Source organism: Nicotiana tomentosiformis, chromosome 5, assembly GCF_000390325.3.
Source record: "Nicotiana tomentosiformis chromosome 5, ASM39032v3, whole genome shotgun sequence".
Taxonomy (NCBI): Eukaryota; Viridiplantae; Streptophyta; class Magnoliopsida; order Solanales; family Solanaceae; genus Nicotiana; species Nicotiana tomentosiformis.
The window spans coordinates 131,177,028-131,202,276 of record NC_090816.1 but is presented as its reverse complement, the minus strand read 5'-3'; the positions used below and the strand labels follow the sequence as shown (position 1 = coordinate 131,202,276).

At 38.1% G+C, this 25,249-nt stretch overlaps 1 protein-coding gene across 2 annotated transcripts; it reads left to right on the top strand.

Annotated features, from left to right (window-relative positions):
- Window positions 1-17,539: 17,539 nt before the first annotated feature.
- On the top strand, window positions 17,540-23,777 carry LOC104114099 (probable glycosyltransferase At5g03795). 2 transcript variants are annotated; one of them, XM_070175362.1, is made up of 6 exons: window positions 17,541-17,817; window positions 17,899-18,174; window positions 19,619-19,905; window positions 21,488-21,720; window positions 22,749-22,906; window positions 23,308-23,777. In XM_070175362.1, exons 1-6 carry the CDS (start codon window positions 17,638-17,640, stop codon window positions 23,407-23,409), a joined length of 1,236 nt encoding a protein of 411 aa, XP_070031463.1. In that variant the 5' UTR covers window positions 17,541-17,637; the 3' UTR covers window positions 23,410-23,777. The 2 variants fall into 2 exon arrangements, with proteins under 2 accessions (XP_070031462.1, XP_070031463.1); XM_070175361.1 differs by lacking the exon at window positions 22,749-22,906 and having other exon boundaries at window positions 17,540-17,817; window positions 23,308-23,446.
- Window positions 23,778-25,249: the final 1,472 nt, after the last annotated feature.

The following is a 25,249-nucleotide window of genomic DNA, read 5'->3' as shown; positions in this document are numbered from 1 at the left end:
TTCACTGCTCACTACGATCGCACCAAGGTTTCGTTATCTCTAATCCCATCTTTAAACCCTCCGTATTGATCTCTCACATACGTTAGGAGTGATGTTGTTCAACAACTACCTAAATGTGTACTCTTTCTCTCGCAATATATATACTAAATAGGCACATTTAATTGATGGTCATTCAATCAACAATAATAAACACGTAGTTGAACAAGTAGAGAAATCCAACGGCTCAATTATATAAAAACATAACAAGAATTTATCCTACAAAAGGTTCTATCAAAACTCTAGATAACAAATTAGCTATTCATAATAATATGCAAAACTACAGTACTAAAATTCATAACCAATAATGAAAATAGGAAGAAGGAAGTGAAAAACTCACAGAAGAAATTTTTGCCTTGCTCCTAGTGTGTTCTTGTCTCCTTAGATCGAAATCTCATCTCCAAAAATGCCCCATTTGGTTGAATCTGCCCTAAAAATGACCCCTCATGTGCTTGGAAGCCTTTTTCTTCTCCAAAATCGTGTCCAACCCTAGAATAACTTGTTTGGGAGTATTTATGTTAATCCCCCAGTCCAAATTCGGGTTTGGGTCTTTTAACCCGTGACTTTTAATTACCGTGCTATAAACCTCGCGAAGCCTCGTCTGTGGTGCGGTCGACCTGGATATAGACCTCGCGAAGCCTGGTCTATAGCGCGGTCGACCAGGCTATAGACCTCGCAAAGCCTGGTCTATAGCACAGTCAACCTGGCTATAGATCTCGCGAAGCCTGGTCTATAGCACGGTCAACCTGGCTATAGACCTCGCAAAGCATGGTTTGTAGCACAATTTGGGTACTTGATGTTTTTGGCTCTTTTCTTGCATTTTTTGTCTACGTTTTGTGCAACTTTCATTCAATAATTCATTCTGATGTTCCTACACATAAAATAATATAATTTAGCGCAATTATCGCACAATAACTCACTAAACCAACAAAATATAGGGCGAGTAATGTGCTAAAAGTATAGCATTGTCACACTTAAACGTTGCTCGTCCTCGAGTCAACTACCAATTCCTAGAGCAGTTTTATTATTTTTTTAGCACATGTGAAGCACACCATACCTATGACTATGGTTGATAGCAACAATTAAACTTTAGCATATGCCTTCAACCTTCTCTTTACTTTATGCTATACTTCAAAAATTTATTCAACAAAAATACAACATATTTATAACTATTCTGACCTCACAAACCGACTCAATATCACAATGTATTCATGGCTTGAACACTTACATCATAGAGAAATCTAATAACTTCACTTGTCCCTTGCAAAATCATGTGCCCTCACAACAAGAACAAGAGAGTAAGTTGAATCCACACACTTGAATCAAATGCTCAAATATATTTTAAGGACTCAGATAAATCAAAAAAATTCCCCACTCTCACAAAGAAGTCACATGCATGCACAAAGTACCATAGGCTTGCCCATTATGTAAATCTCTACTAATGTAGGCTTGCTCGATCTAAAATCAAGTAGGACTTTTTTATGGTTGAAATGTGGACTAAGGGAAGGGTAAGATATATTTTGGATTAGTGGCTCATCCTCCTAAGCACTTTAACACATCACATAATAAACTTTAAGCGCAAATTCTTCAACCCACTTCAATTTTACAAATATTATCACCCCCAAAATATTTTCTCTTTCTTTAAGAACTACATTAATTCATACACACTAGCAAGGACAAGATATGCTTATTTTTATTTCCTACATATTTGTTTTTCTACCCTTTCTGTTAGTGGTGTATTCCTTACAATACAAGTGCACCTTTCTTTCTTTCATTGGTTCCACTCAAAACCACCCAAGTTTCATCATTACTTCTTTTAGCGCTCATTTTACAATTAAAGTGCTTTAAGAGGTAAAAAAAATCAAAACAATGATAATTAAGAACAAAGGGGTATAGGCTTGTAATGTGGTTGCCAAATAAAAATTTATAGGCTCAAAAGGGTTAACTAGGGATAATTTTTATTGTGGTAAGCATTAAGCTCAAATAAATCAAAGAAAGCTTAAAATTATTTTTCAAACCGAGCAAAACCAAATATTTTTCTTCAACTCACATCATGGGCAAGTTCTAGACTCTAATGCAATGACACAGACTATATAATTTCTTACCACACATGGCACATGACTCACTAAGGACGGTTCCATTCCAATTCTCAAACAATTGAAAGTATTCACGGAGCCACAAAATATTAAGTATTAAGCACAAAGTGACACAAGCCAAGAAAATGAGATATATGTATCAATAACATGTTATCTACTCAACAAGGCATCATAAGCATTTTCAAACCATAGGGAAGGTACTACACATGCTAGAGCCTAAATATGCTACTATCAAACAAGTCAAAAGGGCGCCTAGAAATTTTATCTTCCCATCCTTTTATTTCCTATATCCTACTCTACTCTAAAGATAAAAAAAAATACTACCCGGTTCAACTACATCCCGTAAAAAATAACCGAGGTACAAAGAAAAACCACGAGGGATTATTATTACCTAAAAGAATAAAAAGACATATTTTGGATTTTTCTATTTTCTCTATTTATTTATTTTTTGTGTGTTTTTGGTTAGACTTTAAACCCTCAAGAAAATTGTTATGATATCCATCGTCGGGAAAAGACTAATCTTTTTCTATTTTTCTAAAAAAGTATTTATTCAATAAAATTAACATAACTAAAATAGCATAGAAAGTCACTCATATAATCTCTTCACCCCACACTTAAAATTGTGCATTGTCCCCAATGCACACCCATAAATACAAGAGGGTAAAAGAAACTCGCTGGTAGGACAAAAACCGGCATTAGTATCTCATGGGGTACTCAAACTTCTCCAATACTTGGTTCTTTGTGCGGGCATCCCACATTTAGTTCTAACCATTTCACTTGCTTTTGGTTTCTTCCAATGGCCTTACTTCCCATACTCCTAGAGAAATCACAAACAACACTACAAGAATAATACAATAATAAAAAATTAAAAATTAAAAAAAAAGAAAGTAAAGTTGGGTTGCCTCCCAACAAGCACTTGATTTAACGTCACGATATGACACGAATTACTTTCTGCCTCTGCTTCGAACTTATGAATTGGACCCCAAATTTTGATTCAGCTCTATGATCATGCTCCTGGGGCGATACAAATTGATGTGAGCCAAAAATTAAGTGATTCTTTATGCACTTTTTGGCTTTCAACCGATGAGTGTCACCTTGTCTAGACGGCCTTGAAAATTTCAGAATATAGGGCTCATCCACCTCTTCCTTTGACTCTTGCATTGGCTCATACATATCAATTTCCATACCTCCTTCCGATCACAATGTCGATAAATGATTGGAGTGAGGACCAGTGCGCTCAAACTAAAAATTTAACTTGTTATCGACCTCCTCTTCTTGCCACAAACTAGAATCAATTAAAATTGTATATGTAAGGTCCTCAGTTGACTCTAGTACCACTTCTTCAACATTGACATCATCAAATTCTAGTTGGTTGGTTTGGTTATATTCTACTCTCAACTCCTCCATTATCATGGCAATTTCTGCAGCCAATTCATGCTCTTCTTGGCTACTATCCACAATGTAAGCTTGTTGCGCTTTACAAGGTTCAATTAGTTTATTCGCTTGAGCCTCCAAGTTATGAATAGTTGCCTCTTACCTTTGTATCTGCAGTGGTTTCTCATCATATTATTCCACAAGTCACTTCAACTTATCTTTGATCTCCTTCAGGTCAGCTTCCCTGGGTTCTTTGTTTCTATTAACTTCACATGAAAATGTAGAACCATCATAATAAGGGGTTGGAGGAGGATAATAAATACAAGAACAATCATAAAAGTGACCATCTTGACCACCACAAATATCACATATATTCCACACATAAGATTGAGTTGGTGCACATAACTCGCTCTCAGGAATATTTTGATAATTTTGCAACGGATGGTTTCTTTCATAATATATATGAGGATCAATAGTAGAATTACCAACACCTAAACTCCCATAATTCCAAGATGTCATGTTTCTCAAATCAGCAAGTAGAATAAAATAAAATAAAAAATAAAACAAAATAAAACAAAATAAAGTTCAAACTTGAAACCTAGCAATATGTACACCTACAGCTACACCGTTAGTTTTCCGGTAACGGCGCCAAAATTTGATCACGCTCAACTATGCCTTAAAAAAAGGATTAAGCGGTCGTTGCAAATATAATTCAGTTTACAAGTCTGGAGTCGAATCCCACAAAGAACTAAGGCTTAGCTACAGTTGTTCAATATTGCTAAGAATCACAAGTCCAAATAATTTCCTAATTATAAAGATTATAATGTTTATTTCTAACTAATTAACTAACAACTATTATAAAGCAGTAAAATTATCAATTAACAAGGATGAAATTTGAGACAAGACTAAGGAGGTCTAGAGTTGTAATTTTCCCAATTGTCGGAATCCTTCACGCTATAGTTTTTATAATTTCGCCTAAGTATTTGATCGGGTCCAAGCCTGCACTACTATTGAGTAGCGAGGATGGTCGATGTAGTTTTACCCAATAAGGTCGGGATTAAATCCATAGGGAGTTAATTGATTTGGAATTAGGTTTATATCTAAGTCTAGATGCGTGTTTTGTTCCTAATTATGCTTCCGCACATTTTGGTTTTGATTCTACTTCTAATTCTATTCTATTGTATGCAATAATTAAAACTAAGTACAATATTTTTTATGTTGGTTTTCAAGTGTTTAAAAAGGACTAGGGTAGTAACTTCCGCCTAGGTGGATATCTAACGGGTAGCAAGAATCTAGGGAAAGCTTGATTAATTTGGGGTCGTAATATAGCTATCACACCCAAGTACTCACTCTATACCTCTCGATAGTTTGAGTGATTTTTCCCAATTTGGCTTTCTCAAGTCCAAATGGATATTCATGCAAGTCACGTGATATTAGCTCAAGTCGGGTATTACTATCTCTAGGTTTAACCCTTTAATCGGGGCTATCAATTTTTTGAGTTTACCCCAATTCCTTGTTAGCCTAGTTTTCCTAGACTTAGTCCCTCTTTCACAAGAAGAGACTAAATCATAAAGGCATGAATTAGTGTTTGCAACCACTAATTCTATAATTCTAGCAAGAACTAGGCTAAATATCACTAACCCATAAACATTCAAGCCCTTCATGAAATACCCACGCTAGGGTTGGGTCACAACCCTAGCTATGGGTCTAGCTGCTCATAGAAATAGCAGAAATCAAAGATGAAAAGAAGATAAAATTTATAATACTAGATTAAAAAATAAAAATCTAATGTTATAAGGTGAATCTAATACAAAATTACCCAAAAGGGAAGTTCCAGCCGTCTCACGTGCTCAGCAAATACACAACATAACCTAAAAATGACAAAAAGTTCTATTTATACTAAGCTAAAATTTTCGGACAAAAATACCCCTGCGGAGGTTACGCGGCCGCATAATTCTGACTGTGGCCTCACTCTTGCTTTAGCGGCCGTGTAATTCTGATCGCGGTCCGCGTTCTTTACTTATGGATATGGGTTGAGCATATTTTCGCGAACTGTGTAATTTCCACCGCGGTCGCGTAGGAGACTTCCGCGACCGCGTAATCTTGACGCGGACCGCACTTCTTATTTTTGCTTAAAATGCAAGCTCTCTGAACCTCAGCAACCGCGGTCCGCATAATTCCAATCGCGGCTGCACAGGTACTTTCGCGGCCGTACCTTTCTGACGCGGTCCGCGTTCATGTTCTAGCCCAAAAATCCATCTCTCTGAATCTTCCTTTCGCGGACCTCGAAACAGTGCTCGCGATCGCGTTGTAGCTTTCGCGGCCGCACAATATTTGTGCGGTCCGCATTTCACATCTTTTGGCCCAGTCTTGGATTTTGTTCAAGTTTTGACTCCTTTATGAGTTAAATATGACTCCTTTGGCTCATTTTAAACAATCCCTGCAAGCAAGCATATTATATTAGTTTTCGGGAATACCTTCGTGCATTTTTGGTCCTAAACACAAGTAAAAGAGAGCAAATAATAGGTTAGAAGAGAGCTCATCCAGGACAATGCCGGTCACAAGAAAGTTAGCCACATCGGCGAACCAAGGTATCCCAGTCAAAGACCCGGAGAGGAGTTGTTCATCCGAAAATGAATCATTAATCTCGAGGCCATCTTGGGGCCTCCCCTCCTCTTCCAAGCGGGACAAGTGGTCTGCCACTTAATTCTCACTCCCTTTTCGGTCTATGATTTCAAGGTCAAACTCTTGTAGAAGAAGAACCCATCTCATCAACTTAGCCTTAGAATCCTTTTTACTCATCAAATAACGAAGTGTCGCGTGATCGGTATGCACAATCACTTTGGTACCCATGAGGTACAGGTAGAACATTTCCATGGCGAAGACAATGGCTAATAGCTCTTTCTCGGTCACCGTATAGTTGACTTGGGCGTCGTTCATTGTTTTGCTTGCATAATAGACCGAATGAAATATCTTGTTGATTCTTTGCCCCAATACTGCTCCTACCGCAACGTCGTTAGCATCACATATGAGCTCAAATGGTAAGCTCCAATTGGGTGCGGTAATGATGGTAGTGGTAGTCAACCTATCCTTGAGTATCTCAAAAGCTTTCATGCAATCATCATTGAATACAAACTTGGCATCTTTTTCCCACAACTTGCACAAGAGATTCACCACTTTTGAGAAATCCTTGATGAACCTACGGTAAAACCCCGCGTGACCAAGAAAGCTCCTCACTCCCTTGACGGAAGTCGGAGGAGGGAGTTTTGACATCACTTCAATTTTTTCTTTGTCCACTTTAATACCGTTCTTGGAGATCTTATGGCCGAGTACAATGCCCTCCTCGATTATAAAGTGGTACTTCTCCCAATTAAGCACTAAGTTGGTCTCTTCACATTGGGCCAACACTTTATCAAGATTATCCAAGCATTCTTCAAAGGAACCCCCCACAACACTGAAATCATCCATGAATACCTCGAGGAAGTCCTCCACCATATTCGTAAATATTGCCATCATACACCGCTGAAAAGTAGCCGCATTACACAAACCAAACGGCATCCTTGAGAACGCAAATGTGCCATACGGACAAGTGAAAGTGGTTTTCTCTTGGTCTTCAGGTGTAATGAGAATCTGTTATATCCGGAATACCCATCCAAAAAGCAATAATAAGCACGTTCGGCAAGTCTATCCAATATTTGGTCAAGAAATGGCAATAGAAAATGGTCTTTCCGGATCACTTTGTTCAGCTTCCTATAATCCATGCATACCCTCCAACCGGTGATAGTTTTTGTGGGGATCAGTTCATTTCTATCATTTGTGATCACAGTCATGCCCCCCTTCTTTGGGACACATTGTACCGGCGAAGTCCATGAACTATCAGAAATGGGATACACAACTCCTACATCTAGCCACTTGATGATCTCTTTCTTGACTACCTCTTGCATGGCCTCGTTCAACCTCCTTTGATATTCCATGGAGGGTTTGGCATCTTCCTCCAATATGATTTTGTGCATGTAAAAGACGAGGCTTATACCCCGAATATCTGCCAATATCCAACCTATTGCCTTCTTCCTTCTTTGAAGCACCACAAGGGTGGAATCTACTTACACGTTAGTTAAGCACGAAGAAAGAATAACAGGTAATGTGGAACAAAGGCCTAAGAACTCATACCTGAGGTGTGAAGGCAAGGGCTTCAACTCCAATATGGGTGGCTCCTCGATTGAGGGCTTTGTTAGTGGAGTCTTCCGGTTCTCAAGGTCCAAGAAAAGTTTTCGGGGTCCATATGTGTAGGAACCTATTCCTTGCAAAAGAATTTGCACATTCTACCAAACCTTCCTTCTTATCCTCATCATGACAACAACATAACTTTCAAAGGGTCTTCAACATTAATCATAGCACTTGTGTCATCAACAATCACCCCAGTCACAAGATCCACAAATGAACATACTTCGTTGCTATTAGGCTGTCTCATTGACTTGCACACGTGGAACACAACTTTTTCATCGCCAACCCGGAAGGTGAGCTCCCCAGCTTCCACATCAACTAAGGCCTTCCCTGTAGCTGGGAAAGGTCTCCCCAATATGATTGACACCTCATAGTCAACCTCACAGTCGAGTATCACAAAATCTGCGGGAAGTATGAACTTGTCGACCCGAACTAGCACATCATCAATTATCCCCAATGGCCTCTTCATTGTTCGGTCCACCATTTGCAACCTTATGAAAGTAGGTCTTGGTTGCCCAATCCCCAATATCTTGAACACAGAATATGGCATCAAATTAATGCTCGCTCCCAAATCACACAAGGCTTTGGCGAAATCGGCACTACCAATAGTACATGGAATTGTAAAGGCACCGAGATCTTCTAGCTTTGGAGCCATGGAATGCACAATGCCACTCACTTGATGTGTCATTTTGATCGTCTCACAGTTCATTGACCTCTTCTTTGTTACCAAGTCCTTCATGAACTTGGCATATCCCGGCATTTGTTCTAGAGCTTTAACTAAAGGCACATTTATGGACAAACTTTTCATCATATCAATGAATTTCTTGAATTGGTTCTCGTTGTTTTGCTTTGCGAGCCTTTGAGTATATGATGGAGGAGGCCTTGTCAAAGGAGCCTTGGTTTTGGGCACTACCGGATCTGGTATGTCTATCGCGTGTTCCCTAGACGGGTTCACATCATCTTGTGTCTCCTCCATTTTTTCATCAATGTCTATCCTTACTTCATCGTTCACATTCTCATAATTTCTTGGCTCATCCTGTTATTGCACAACCACATCATTATTCACGATCTTTCTTGGATTGGAGGTACTAACAACTCCACCTCTACCACTTCTTGTAGTCACCGCCATAGCATGGCCCGTATTGTTTCCACCCTTCGGGTTTACTACCGTATCACTTGGTAGTGCCCCCTTAGGGAGAGTATTCAAGGCTTGAGAAATTTGACCCATTTGGACTTCCAAGTTGCGGATAGAAGTGTCGTGGGAGGCTATTTGTGAATCGGAGCCGGCGTTTCTTTCCATCATTTGCTTGAACATACTTTCTATCCATCCCATCTCATTGTTGGTAGAACTTTGCCCTAGTGACGGATATGGAGGCGGGTTGTTGGGTTGTTGATACATTGGGGGCCTTTGAAAGCCCGACCCCCGGTTCCCTTGATTATTGTTGTTCTAACCCCCTTGGTTTCCATTGCCTCCCCAATTACTATTATTGTTGCCACCCCAATTACCTTGGTTATTTCTTTGATTCCCCCAATTTTGATTGTTGTTCCCCCAATTGTTCGGATTGTTGTTGTTGCCACTATTCCAATTCCCTTGGCCTTGGTTGCCCCAATTTTGATTGTTGTTCCCCCAATTGTTCGGATTGTTGTTGTTGCCACTATTCCAATTCCCTTGGCCTTGGTTGCCCCAATTTTGATTGTTTCCATGTGATCTCTATTGTTGTTGATTTGGAGCATTGCTCCGTTGATCTTGGTAATTGTTCACATATTGAACCTCTTCACTTTGATCGTCATAAGAGTCATCTTGGTTGTACCCACTACCACTTTGCTCAAATTGATCCTGATTGTGTTGAACTTGTTGACCTCTTTGTCTCCTTTTGTTAACCATTACATTCACTCCTTCCATGGCATTTACTTGCTTTGACCCCTGTACCTGCTGAAGTTGTGCCTTGGCTAATTAATTTATGGTAGTTGTCAACTCTGCTATGGCTTGTCCATGATCATGAAGTTCCTTGTGAAGGTGGATAACATTAGGGTCACCCTGAGGAACGTTGGCCCGACTTTGCCAAGCTGAAGAGTTGTCCGCCATCTCATCTAATATTTCACATGCTTCTGAATATGGCGTGTTCATAAAGTTACCCCCTGCGAGCTGATTCACCACACACTGCTTAGTTGTGTTGATACTCCTATAAAAGGTTTGCTGGATCATTGCTTCAGTCATATCGTTGTTGGGGCATTCTTTGACCATTGTCCGGTACCGTTCCCAAATCTCATGTAACGGTTTATTTGGCTCTTGTTTAAAAGAAAGGATTTCATCTCTCAATGTTGCCATATGTCCCGGAGAAAAGAACTTTGCTATGAACTTCTCGGCCAACTCATCCCAAGTGGTGATGGAATGGTTGGGTAGCCTCTCAAGCCAATCCAAAGCCTTCCCTCTAAGTGAGAAAGGGAAAAGCCTTAACCTCAAAGCATCCTCAGATACATTCGTCTGCTTGCTCCCCCAGCATGTGTCTACAAAACCTTTGAGATGCTTATATGCGTTCTGATGTGGAGCTCCGGTGAAGAAACTCCTTTATTCCAATAGAGTAAGCATGACATTGGTTATTTGAAAATTGCCCGCCCGAATCCTGGGCGAGACAATTGCACTTGCAAAGCCTTCATTGGGCAACACCCGATGTGCTGCCCTTGGAGGAGGTGGGGGAGGGTTTGGAACGTTGTCATGAGGCAGGCAGCCTCTTCTTTGTACTTGAGGTTCAAGATGAACCTCATCCACTTCATTTTCATCTACCTCCTCCCCCTGAGGAATATGTCAGAGGGCCTCGTTAAGAGCCATTTGGTATCTAAAAGCAATTGACACACAAAAATTAGAAAAACGGAAGGAAAGAAAAACAAAACACACAAATAGTTAGATATATAGCTAATACCGTCTAACTCCTCGGCAACGGCGCCAAAAATTGATCGGGTCCAAGCCTGCACTACTATTGAGTAGCGAGGATGGTCGATACAGTTTTACCCAACAAGGTCAGGATCGAATCCACAAGGAGTTAATTAATTTGGAATTAGGTTTATATCTAAGTCTAGATGCGTATTTTGTTCCTAATTACGCTTCCACACATTTTGGTTTTGATTCTACTTCTAATTCTATTCTATTGTATTCAATGATTAAAGCTAAGTATAATATCTTTTATGTTGGTTTTCAAGTGTTTAAAAAGGACTAGGGTAGTGACTTCCGCCTAGGTGGATATCTAACGGGTAGCAAGAATCTAGGGCAAGCTTGATTAATTTGGGGTCGTAATATAGCTATCACACCCAAGTACTCATTCTATACCTCTCGATAGTTTGAGTGATTTTGCCCAATTTGGCTTTCTTAAGTCCAAATGGGTATTCATATAAGTCACGTGATATTAGCTCAAGTCGGGTATTATTATCTCTAGGTTTAACCCTATAATTGAGAAAATCAATTTCTTAAGTTCACTCCAATTCCTTGTTAGCCTAGTTTTCCTAGACTTAGTCCCTCTTTCTCAAGAAGAGACTAAATCATAAAGGCATGAATTAGTGTTTGCAACCACTAATTTTACAATTCTAGCAAGAACTAGGCTAAATATCACTAACCCATAAATATTCAAGCCCTAAAATTCAGTACCCATTAAATACCCATACTAGGGTTGGGTTACAATCCTAGCTATAGGTCTAGCTACTCATAAAAATAGCAGAAATCAAAGATGAAAAGAAGATAAAATTCATAATACTAGATTAAAAAATGAAAATCTAATGTTATAAGGTGAATCTAATACAAAATTGCCCAAAAGGGAAGTTCCAGCTGTCTCACGTGCTCAGTAAATATACAACATAAACTATAAAAGACAAAAAGTTCTATTTATACTAAGCTAAAATTTTCGGACAAAAATACCCCTGCGGAGGTTACACGGCCGCGTAATTCTGACCATGGCCGCACTCTTGATTTAGCGGCCGCGTAATTCTGATCGTGGTCCGCGTTCTTCACTTCTGGATCTAGATTGAGCATGGTTTCGCGGACCGTGTAATTTCCATCGCGGTCGCGTAGGAGACTTTCGCGGCCGCGTAATCTTGACGCGGACCACACTTCTTATTTTTGCTTAAAATGTAAGCTCTCTGAACCTCAGCAACCGCGGTCCGTGTAATTCCAATCGCGGCCGCGCAGGTACTTTCGCGGCCGTACCTTTCTGACACGGTCCGCATTCATGTTTTAGCCCAAAAATCCATCTCTCTGAATCTTCCTTTCGCGGACCTCGGAATAGTGCTCGTGACCGCGTTGTAACTTTCGCGGCCGCACAATATTTGTGCGGTCCGCGTTTCACATATTTTGGCCCGATCTTGGTTTTTGTTCAAGTTTTGACTCCTTTATGAGTTGAATATGACTCCTTTGGCTCATTTTGAATAATCCCTGCAAACAAGCATATTACATTAGTTTCCGGGAATACCTTCACGCATTTTTGGCCCTAAACACAAGTAAAAGAGAGTAAATAATAGGTTAAAATCCCTACTAATCAGTATTCTCTACCGATCGTGAGTACTTCGGGTGTCGTAATTCTCTCTCGAGCAACTACCATAATTTACTAGACGTATTCTCCCGAACTACGCTAGCTGGTACTAATTCACTGCTCACTACGATCGCACCAAAGTTTCGTTATATCTAATCCCACCTTTAAACCCTCCGTATGATCTCTCACACATGTTAGGAGTGATGTTGTTTAACAACTACCTAAATGCGCACTCTCTCTCTCTCTCGAGCAATATACACACTAAATAGGCACAGTTAATTGATGGCCATTCAATCAACAACAATAAACACGTGGTTGAACAAGTAGAGAAATCCAACGACTCAATTATATAAACACATAACAAGAATTTATCCTACAAAAGGTTCTATCAAAACTCTAGATAACAAATGCTATTCATAATAGTATGCAAAACTACAATACTAGAATTCATAACCAATAATGAAAATAGGAAGAAGGAAGTGAAAAACTCATAGAAGAAATCTCTGCCTTACTCCTGGTGTGTTCTTGTCTCCTTAGATCGAAATCCCATCTCGCAAAACGCCCACTTTGGTTGAATCTTCCCTAAAACGACCCCTCTTGTGCTTGGCAGCCTTTTTCTTCTCCAAAATCGTGTCCAACCCTATAACTCATTTGGGGAGTATTTATGTCAATCCCCCGATCCAAATTCGGGTTTGAGTCTTTTAACCCGTGACTTTTAATTACCTTACTATAGACCTCGCGAAGCCTGATTTGTAGCGCGGTCAACCTGGCTATAGACCTCGCGAAGCCTGGTCTATAGCGCGGTCGACCAAGCTATAGACCTCGCGAATCTTGGTTTGTAGTGCGGTCGACCTGGCTATAGACCTCGCGAAGCCTGGTCTATAGCACGGTAAACCTGGCTATAGACCTCGCAAAGCCTGGTCTGTAGCGGTTTGGGTACTTTATGCTTTTGGCTCTTTTTTTGTATTTTTTGTCCATGTTTTGTGCAACTTTCATTCGATGATTCATTCCGATGTTATTACATATAAAACAACACAATTTAGCACAATTATCGCACAATAACTCACTAAACCAACAAAATATAGGGCGAGTAATGTGCTAAAAGTATAGCATTTTGGCCTAACACTAACATTTTTAGGAAAAAGAAGAGAATTTTGGCTCGTCTCAAGGGCATTCAAAATTCTCATAACTATGTTTCTAGCTCCTTTCTCCAAAATCTCGAATTCTCCCTTAAAGAAGAATTCAATAATATCCTAAAACTAGAGGAGGACTACTGGAGACTGATAAGAAGGGATTTTGACTACTTATTTGTGCCTTTTAGCTTTCGTTTTAGTCCAAAAGCGTTTAATTGCCTTCCCGAAAACTGATGAAATGTGCTTAATTGCAGGAATATTGAAAGATGAACTCCCGAGATGAAATTCAACTCAAGAAGGATTAATCTGAACTCAAGGACAAAAAAGGCATAAAAGCTCAATTGTGCGGACCGCAGAATATCATCTGCGGTCGTAGGTTATGAGGGAATTTCCATCAGAGATTGGTGAAAAGTGCGGTTCGCACATGAATTGTGCGGCCACAAAAGCTGAGCTAGAAGCAATGTTCAGAGAAGATGCATTTCAAGTCTCCCAGAAGTGCGGACCACACAACAATTGTGCGGCCGCAGAAGAAGAACTATGCGGCCGCAGATACAATTGTGCGGACCACAGAAGAGCAGGGTGCGGTCGCAGTTACAATTATGCGGACCGCAGAAGGAGCTCATTGCGGCCGCGGTTCAGAATTATGCTGATACGGTTTTCCAATCCTGTCAAGCTGAAGAAAAGTGCGGACCGCACATGGAATTGTGCGGCCGCAGAACCTCCGAAAGGGCATTTTTGTTCGAAATTTTCAGCCATGTATAAATAGATAAGTTTCACATTTTTAGGTCAACGTTTGACATCAAATGCTACAGTATTCGTTTCCTTTTACTCTTTTTAGTAGTTTTTCATATTTTGAGCTATTTGAACATAGATTTTATCATTTTAATTAGCAATATGAGTTTAATTATCATTTCTTTTTATATTTCTTCCATTTCAAGCATGAGTAGCTAGATTTTCACTACGGTTGTGACCCAACCCTAGTGTGTAAATTTAATGGGTGTTTAATTTATTACTTATTTATGGTTGAGTGTTTATTATTTAGCCTTGTTCTTGCTTTTAATTATAGAATTAATGATTGCAAACATCAGTTCATGCCTATTTGACTTGGTCTCTACTTGAGAAAGAGAGACTTAGTCTAGAAAAACTTAGCTAATAAGAAATTGGGTCAATCGAGAGATTGATAATCCCAATTAAAGGGTTGAGCCTAGAGATAGTAACAGCGCGACTTGAGCTTTTATCAATCATTTTGTTCAATACCCATTTGGACTTGAGAAGGTCAAATTGGGCAAACTCACTCTCTGACCGAGAGGTATTGAGTGAGTAATTGAGTGTTGATAGCTATAATACACTCCGACTAATAAAACAAGTTTTAAAGTTTATATCCCATTAAGCAAACACCTCGGTGAAGGTCATAGCCCTAGACCTTTTTACAATATTTGAAAAACAACAAAAATAATTTTCTAGTTCTATTTCTTAAATCCAATCGTAGTTTATATTAGACTTTAAAATATCCCAATTTTGCGGAAGTACAAATTTAGATATACAAACTCACACGCTACGATATATACTACTAACTCCCATACATATAGCTCTATGTGTATTTCGACTCCGACTCTTATTGGTTATTATTATTGCATCGACCGTTTTCATAACCTCGAATTGAGGTGTGAACTTGGACGAGATCAGAGACTTAGATCACGAATTTCTTGGCTTAATGATGGTGACGCTAACACAAGATTTTTTCATATAACTGCTTCTAATAGAAGAAGAAGAAGAAGAAGAAGAAGAAGAAATCACATTAGTTTCTTTAAAGATGACCATGGGAACTGGATTGATAACCAAAGAGATATCCTTGCTCATGCCCAAAGTTACTTTGAAAATTCCTTCACAACCTCCCACTGCCTTACTAATAAAATTGATGCCATAAGTAGTTTAGTTAGCTTTAACTCTATACCTCTCCCCTCTGGACAAACCTTTTTCAAATAGTGAAATCACCAATGCATTTTTTTCCTTTAAACCATACAAAGCGCCTGGACTAGATGGTTTATGCCCGTTCTTTTACCAAAAATACTGAAAAATTGTCGGGCCTAGTGTTATTTCTTTTTGCCATAAAGTCTTCAGTTCCCACCAAATTCCTGTTAATATTAATAATACCTACTTATGTCTCATTCCCAAATTCTATAATGCTAATAATCTTAAGAACTTCCGGCCAATAGACCTTTGCAACACCATTTACAAATCATCACAAAGATTATTGCAAATAGACTAAAGCCCTTTCTAAACAAGATCATAAGCCCCTTCTAATCTAGTTTTCTATAAAATAGAAGAGCTAGTGACAATGCGATTCTAATTCAAGAAATCATTCACAACTTTTAAAATAGCCCTAGTAAAAAAGATAGAATGGTCCTAAAAATAGATCTTGAAAAAGCTTTTGATAAATTGGAATGGTTTTTCATCTTTAGAATCCTAAACTACTTTAAAATGCCTTCCAACTTTTCAATTTTAATTATGTCTTGTATCACTTCGTCTAGCATGGCTGTTCTTGTAAATGGTGCAAGAAGTGATTTCTTCTATCCCAGTAGAGGAATTAGACAAGGTGACCCTATGTCTCCTTATATTTTTATCCTTTGCATGGAAATGCCATCGAGATACATCAACTTCCAAGTGGATATCAAAAGGTGGGATCCTGTAACTATTAGCTCTAATGGCCTTCCCCTCTCCCATTTTTTTTTTGCGGACGACCTAAACTTTATGAGTCATATTAATCAAAAATCATGTACTACTATTAAATCTGGCCTTGACATGTTTTGCAATCTCTCCGGTCAAAGCATTAATATGGCTAAGTCAAAAATTATCTTTTCAAATAATTGCTCCAAAGACATTAGAACTGCCATCGCCAATTTGTTTGGGATGAAAAGTAGTTAATCATTTTGGAAGTACCTTGGTTTTCCTATCCTTGACTCCTCCCCAAAATCCAAAGACTTCCTCTTTCTTCTTGACAATATGCGTAATTGCCTTGCCGATTGAAAGATTAATTGTTTAAACATGGCAGGTTGAATTACTCTTTCATCTTCTTATCTTGCTAGCATTCCTAATTATGTTATGCAATATACCCTTCTACCAGACAAGATTCATAAAATCATTGATAAAATCCAAAGAGACTTTATCTGGGGATCAAATGATTCTAAAAGAAAATTTCATCTTCTAAGCTGGGACACAATTACCCTTGACAAAAATAAAGGTGGCCTTGGTTTTAGGAAAGCCAAATCAAAAAATTTAGCTCTCCTTACAAGCTTAGCATGGAGACTTCTAAATTTTCCTCACGCCCCCTGGGCAAAAGTTCTCATGCAATCTTACATCTTTTCTTTCAGAAAGCGTGAATCTTTTTGTTAAAAAAGTATTCTCAAGGGTTGACATTATTGCAATAAAGGATCATTGTGGTACATTGGACATAACTCCTCCCTATGCATCTGGGATACAAGATGGATCCCTAATAGTCCCTGCCTAAGAAATATTATTGAAGGTCCCCTAACAAAAAAAACTCTTTCCTAACTATCAAGGACCTTATTAACCATAATAATTGGGTCCTGAATAATATCTCGTTGATTTTGCTAGAAAATATAGTTGGAAAAATTTTCTTTATTAATTTACCAATAGACAAAGGCCATGATTATTTGATTTGGGAACCTAATAGCAATGGTTTATTCTCTACGGCTTCTTGCTATAATCTAATTGAACAAATATGATACCGATTAAAAGTTTTAGTTGGATTTGGGAAGTATACTATCCTAACAAAGACTGAAACTTCCTAATTGGATTTGGTTGGCAGAGGGGTCATCGGCACCCTGAAATTTCGGCAAAAAACTTCATATATATATGCTAATTTATTCAAAAAATAGTCAGATATTAACAAAGACCCTCCCGTACCGATCTTTATGAGCAGATAGATTTATATTGAATATAGTGGTGCCCCTTAACTGGCGAATCTTGGCAATATCATAAAAGAGTTATGAATAAGAAATTTTATATTTATCTACGTTTTGTATTCTAATGTACCCTTATTTAACTATTTTTAAAATATCGTTTTAAACTAAGTATTCTAAAAGTAGAAATACTTATGTGTATTTAGGCTTCAAATCAACGGAAAGCCCAAATCCAGTTAACACAACACTTTCGAACCCAAAATCCATACCCCACCCCCATCCCCACCGCCCACCCCCAGGAAATTTCCACCGGAATCCGCCATCTCCGTCGGCAATGTGGGCGGCGAAACCTCCACAGCCACAGGCATCCAGTTACTGTAGTCTCCAAAGCTCCCTCCTCTCTCTCGCCATTCTAACGCTACTCTCCTTCACATATCTCTCACTCAAATCCTTCCACTCCCCCAATTCTCCTCCTCAAACTCTCTCTTCCTCTCTCCTCGTTCAATCATCTCAGGTACAGCTAAACTTTCCTTCTAGAATTTTTTAGAATCCTCGAGAACATACTGATGCTTTTTATTTTTATTTTCGATTTAAGGTTCTTAAAGCGGATGAGGAGGTGGTACCGGATGTGTATAATTCTCCGGAAGTGTTTAGATTGAATTATGAGGAAATGGAGAGGAAATTTAAGGTGTATATATATAGAGATGGAGATCCGAAGACGTTTTATCAAACGCCGAGGAAGCTAACGGGGAAGTATTCTAGTGAGGGATATTTCTTCCAGAATATTCGAGAGAGTAAGTTTGTTACGGACGATCCAGATCAGGCTCACTTGTTCTTCATTCCGATCTCTTGTCATAAGATGAGAGGAAAGGTATGGAATGTTCTAAAATATGCAAAGCCTCATCTTTTTATGTTTATGAACTGAATTTTGATTGGATGTGAGATGTTCTTCAATATACTTAGATTTTTTTTGAGAAGGTATCAATATACTTAGGTTTTGGAAGTAGAGTTATAGTACATAGTTCAGTTTAATGCCTGATTTACTTAATATGCTGAAAATTTTGAATGGAGAGTGGCTATAAATACCTTATACTGTGGGATCAGGTGGTTAAGTTTATTCTTAAGAGTCAATTGGCTTAACAAGGTTGAAAAGTATTTGCTCTTCTCTTAGCTAAGGATGGTAAGCAGGACTGACAGATCGGTCAACAGGGAGTGAAGGACATGATATTAAATTTTGTTTAATTCAGTTGGATAGTACGCTAGAGAGAGTGCAGGAATGAGAAGTATTGTGATTTCGGATGTTATTGTTGGCTATAGTGCAAATCTTCTTCTTAGGGATCAGCAGCTGAATTGCAGCATCTATTAATGTGGGGTATGGTAGCTAAATGTACTAGTTTTTCCAGCATAGTGATGAGGCAATCAGAATTATTTGAAAAGAACTCTTTTTCTTTTCTTCCATGGAGATGCTGATGATAAGGTTTTGTGGCATGGAGATGCTATTGATAGCTTTGTGGGGAACGCCAATCCATGCCAGAAGATTATTGGATAACTAATGCATGTCATATGAAATATGAATGAACTCAAATTGGAAATAATAGAAGTTTATTACTCCCTCAGTCCTTAATTAGATGTCCATATTTGAGTTGGCGTATCATAAGATTAGAGTTAAACATATACCTGCTCCAAAAGAGAGAGAGTTAAAACATAGTATTATCTGTTATCTGTTAGCTGGAATGCAGCAAGAAATGCTGAGAACAGAGTTTTCTATTTTATAAGGAAACTAGAAGTTGTGGTGTGCGGAGTAATGTCACTTCTCCCTTTGCACTTAATGTGGACAGGTTTTTCTCTTTTCTATTGTTTGTATATCCACGTAACATGCTACTTGTTGTACTTTAGTAGTGTACAAGCTCGTGGTTTATAAAGATTATCACTCTGCGCCAATATTGAAAAAGTCTCATACTGTGCTTCTTATACTCTTAGTAGTATTATGGTTCTTGGTTTATAAAGATTATCATTATGTGCTAACATTGAAAAGTCTCATACTTTTTCGGGGATGTATACCTTTTTTTTTTTTTTTTGGTAACTAACTATTTTCATTAATCACCAATTGGGAAACTTTACAAAGTACAGCAAGCTAAACTCTGCTTTTGGGATGTATACTTTTAGCTCATAATCTAAGTGTGTATCTTTGATCCTAGCTTTTGTAACAAAAAAATTGAAATACCTATACTATTTAAGATTGGTGGATCCAATATACCTGACTTCTGGGACTCTTGATGTATTGTATTAGAAGATTATTGCTTGGTGAAATGCAGGGCACATCATACGAGAACATGACCATAATTGTCCAGAACTATGTTGATAGTTTGATAGCCAAATACCCCTATTGGAATAGAACCATGGGTGCAGATCACTTCTTTGTTACCTGTCATGATGTTGGTGTCAGGGCAACTGAAGGACATCCCTTACTTGTAAAGAATGCAATTCGAGTTGTGTGCTCCCCTAGCTATGATGTTGGATATATTCCACACAAAGATGTTGCTCTTCCGCAAGTCCTGCAGCCATTTGCCCTTCCAGCTGGAGGAAATGACATCGAGAACAGGTAGTCGTGTTTGGATAAAAATGTGCTAAAGACCTGACCATTCACTTTATATAAAAATTTCATTCTGTATTTCTTAATCTTGAGTTGTTTCTTTGTTTTGTTGACACATCAACGTGGTAATTTCAATGTGAATAGTGGAAGCCTACGTTTTCACTTAGCCAAGGATGGAGGAAACAAATTCGCTGCACCAGTGTAGTGACAGTTTATATGGTAGAGGCTACAGTTCTTTTATGGAGTAGCTTTTTGCATACTCTTCCTCTCAAGCTGGTCCCTAGTGTTACTGCCATCCATGCTTAATATTTTTTCCCCATAACATTTGAATTACGCTATTAACAATGGAAAAATTAAAAGATGAAAGAATGACTATACATAGCCATTTTCTCCAAGCTGAATACCCATTCTTTTCCTTTTACTTGTCCCAGTGCAATGTTTAAAAAGGAAAGTTTTTGTCTTTACCTTTGAATTATTTTTAGTATCTTGTTGTTATAGTCCACATAGTTTAGCCTATAATTCCACATTTTCAGTACTTTCCATAGTATAATGGACGTTTCAGTCCTTTCCGAGGAGATGGTATTCAAAAATTCTTGATTTCTTTTTTTTTTTTGGGGGGGGTGGGGGGGTGGGGGGCGATATTTGCTTTTACTAACTTTTGCTTCCTTGAAGAACCACATGCTCTTTACCTTTCCTCAAAGTTTTAATTCAAGCAATTCTGTTTCGAATAATTGTTGCAGTAATTGTCAACTGCATCTTGTGTACATTATCTTGTAATTATGCTTCACATGGTTGCATACTTGCATCTATCATATCTTTGGCTTCGCTTTGTATATGCCTTCTTCTTTATTACTATCTTTTATGTCAACTTTCCTTTTTGTGTGTGCCTATCTTTGAGAACTTTTGTGGCCATTTGTCTTAGATTGATCATGTAGTTCTATCTTGTTCTTAGGGTCCCAATACAACCTTAGCCTTTTAACCAGATAAGTCCCTCAGTAATCAGTTCTATGGGAAAAAATCTGGTGCCCTTATATGTTATCAAGCTTTTACTGATAAATCTTCAGACGTGTGATGTTGTACAAATCCACGGACCTCCCAATAAGAGGTAGGTGCTTCATCTGTGCTTACTTTCCATGCAAGTACTGATAGATACATTGAAGGACAAATGTCAGTCCAATGTGCTTTGAGAGGATTTTTCAAAGTGTTCTAACAGAAAAGCGGTCAGTCTATATGTGGTTGTCTTATCCTCCTATTGCATATTGGTCTTCTGCTCTCAACAACTCATTCCCTAAATTTAATACAGTTTGGAGCATCATATTTGAAAAAACGCACTCCAACCAATCTTATTCCTTGAGGTAGAGGCTTTAGAAGGAACATATTCATCCCCCCCCCCAAACACACACACACCCACAACCACCATAGGTCTTTCCCGTGAACTATTTTCTGTATTGATGGATTTGGTATTTGCATTCATTAACTTTTGTCTTGCTTGTCACTTATGAATTGTCATCTTTCACTATATATTTGTGTAGCTTGTCCAAAGTTATACAATTAAGGATTGCATGCCACTAACAGTAATCCTACTTTACAGGACAACTTTGGGTTTCTGGGCAGGTCATAGGAACTCTAAAATCAGGGTTATCCTGGCACGTCAATGGGAAAATGACACAGAACTTGATATTTCTAACAACAGGATAAACAGGGCTACAGGACCTCTTGTTTATCAAAAGAGATTTTACAGGACAAAGTTCTGCATATGTCCTGGTGGTTCACAGGTTAATAGTGCTCGTATAGCAGACTCAATACATTATGGATGTGTTCCTGGTAAGGACTTGCCACAACACCAAGTTGAGCTATGGTGGAATTTCTTCTTAGAATGACTACCTTTTTGTAGCTTCTTGGTTCATGTGGTAATTAGACCTGAAATCATGATTAGCCTTAAAATAGGATAAGAAACGCATATAGGATATTGAGTGAAACCAAGTCTTTGATCATCATTTACAAATTCTGTTTTGCATGGAACAACTGAGTCTTGCTTGGTTCTGAATTGGTCAGTAACTGCTTACACATCCTGCGGTTGCTATTGCTTTTTATTTAAGTTATAAGTAGGAGGAAGGTCAACTGTTTGATGAGCTACCTTTTTCTCTATGATTATATTTTCGGTTGTCTACAGGTGCCATGCTACATAGAAACAGAATATAGTAAAATGAATTGTTTTTTTTTGCACTCAAAATTGTTTTACTTTCAGTCCACTTCATTATTTAAGTTAGTTTATTGACAAATTATCTGCCCCCTCCTCCTCAAAAAGTTATCTGCCCCCTCTACCCGTTTTCTGTCATTCCTAAGCTGTATTCCCTTTCTCCAAAGTTTATGGACAAATTATCTGCCCCCCTCTACCCCTTTTCTGTCATTCCTTATCTGTTTTCCCTTTCTCCAACTTGTTGTTCACTACTTTATGTATCACTATGACTTGGAAGGAACTTATGTAAATTGAGCAAAACTGTCATGTCGAAACAAGTGAAATTACAAAGGAAAAAAATGAATGAAATGAGCTCAATGTTAAGAGGTGATGTTTTACTTCTTTTTACTACGAAAATGAAATATTGCAAGTGCAATTTTGTTACCGAGATCACCAAAACAGTTCAGTCACGTCTTAGTCAAGTCTTCTTTCTCTTAAGAAAAGACAAAAGATAAGGGATCCCTTATAGGTGGTGTCCCAGAGGTGATGGGTGAGGGAAGGTTGTGCGGAAGTAATTTGGCCACCAAGTTAGTTTAATTGGTAGATTTATTCTGATTGTTTTACTTTCACTAAATTGCTGCCTAAATCTCCACACCTTTGGGTCATACTGCAGTGATACTCTCTGATTACTATGACTTGCCATTCAATGACATTCTCGATTGGAATAAATTTGCGGTCATACTGAGGGAGAAGGATGTATATGAACTAAAGCAAATACTCAAGAACATCACACAAGAAGAATTTGTGACTTTGCACAACAATTTAGTAAAGGTGAGTAGCATCATTAAAACTTGGTCTGGAATAGCCCAAGTGTATTTATGCAACAACAACAACAACAACCCAGTATAATCCCATTAGTGGGGTCTGGGGAGGGTAGTTGGTACGCTGGCCTTACCCCTACCCCTACCCTAGGGTAGAGAGGCTGTTTTCGATAGACCCTCGGCTCCCTCCCTCCAAGAACTCCCCACCTTGCTCTTGGGGTGACTCGAACTCATAACCTCTTGGTTGGAAGTGGAGGGTGCTCACCACTAGAGCAACCCACTCTTGATTGGAAGTGTATTTATGCCTGAAATGGAAAAGCTTTCTCATGTCATTGCTTGAATAATGTATTAGTGAATGTGAAAAAATGCAAATTATAGTAACTTTCTAACGATTAATCTTCTCCTTATCAGGTCCAGAAGCATTTCCAGTGGAATTCACCTCCTATAAGACATGATGCCTTTCATATGGTCATGTATGAACTCTGGCTGCGTCATCATGTTATCAAGTACTAAACCGGAAATAGGCATACGATAAAATCAGGTTTAGAAAGAGCTTAATGTTGTAAATAACTTGCTTACACAGTTTGTGATCGTTCTTTCTTCGTGTTTCTGGGCGTGGGAGACGGGTCCTAATCGATGCAAAGCCTCCGAGATTGAGATGATGAGAGATTTTTTCTTGTGTATTGTATGTGATCTTTTGTACCTATCAAGGAACATTTTTTAGCACTTGTTACCCCTAAAGAGGGCGAAGATTGATTCTTGTTTGTCAACTGCAAAGGAAAACATAGGTGTCATTTCATGTAATTTATTCATTTATTCTTCCATTTCTATTGAGGAACTACTATCACCTGCTGTAGAATGAATGCTCTTCTTGGAACTAATTTTATCTTATCCCCCCCCCCCCCCCCCCCCAGTTATTGAGTTCCGCCATATTAGATTTCTCTAAATTAAATGCAGTTGGATTTAATATGAAATGATTATATTTTCTGTTTTATTTGTTTTTCTTTTTTATGTGGTCCATTCATTTTACTTAGCTAGCGTTTGGCCATAGATTCCCAATTTTTTTTTGAAAAATCTGATTTTGGTGAAGTTTGGTTTGAAGATGAAAATGTATTTTGGATATCAGTTTTCAAAACATATTTCACTTTTTTTTGAAAAAACATGAAACATGACTTATACCCACAAGTTCTAAAAACTATCACAAATACCCAATAGTACATTCATCAATAACATTCATAATCATTGTCACAAACCATAGTTCTATACATAAATAAATTTGGTATAATTATCATTTTTATAATGAACTACATAATACACTATCAGATGACCGAGAAGACAAAGCAGCATTGTTACAAAATAATAAATGGTGGACTCTATTATAAAATACAAAAGTTTGGAGTAATTTTTTAAAAATGTAATTGTAATATTTTGGTCCAAAGCTGGTTTTGGGATTTGGGAATTTGCCAAAATATGGATAAAATTTATGAACAAACATGTATTTGCCAAAATAAATTGGCAAAATCTATGACCAAATGGGTCCTTATTTGTTCATAAATTTTATTTTCAGTTATAATACAAAGAAGGAAGTGAAAATGAAATGGGCTTTACGAAACGGGCCGTCCAGCTTTCATTTGAGGGACTAGTCCAGTCTTGGTCCAAACCTTGGGTCGTTCTGGACCTTGACCAGTGATCGTCAAGATCTTAATTTTGAATTTCCTTTTGCACATAACATAAGATGAATACAATGTAGCATAAATGGGAAAAGTAAAATAAAATGACCACATAAGAATTTTGATATTTTAATTGAAACAGATATTATGATGTATAGCATAATTTGGATTCGAAGCTGTTTCTTTTTTCTTTGAAACATTATAAACCAGAGACCAGAAACATAATTAAGAAAAAATGTCATGAAACATTTCGTATTCACGAAGGGTTTCGGAAAGGACCGTACTCTTAGGTTGTATGATAGGTTGTATGGTGTAGGCAGCCTATTTTGATGCTATGATTTTACGGCTCGAAATCATGACCCGTAAATTACACGGAATTAACTTTGTTCATCCAATCCGTAACCTAACACACTATCTAATACATTAAAAAAAACATTTTATGATTACCAACCATACATGTTTAGCTTGTTTATAAAATCAAATAAGTTAATGAGAGAGATAACTTCAACAAGCTGCTCTTGTGTATTTGTGGATCAAGTAATTCAATTCACACACATGGGTGTGCACATTCTTCTCTCATTTTCAAAAGAAATAGAACAGAAACCATTAATGTAGAGGTACATTCAAATATTATTGACATCACACAAATCTAGAAAACTTCTTCCATGTTTCCCGTTGGCTTG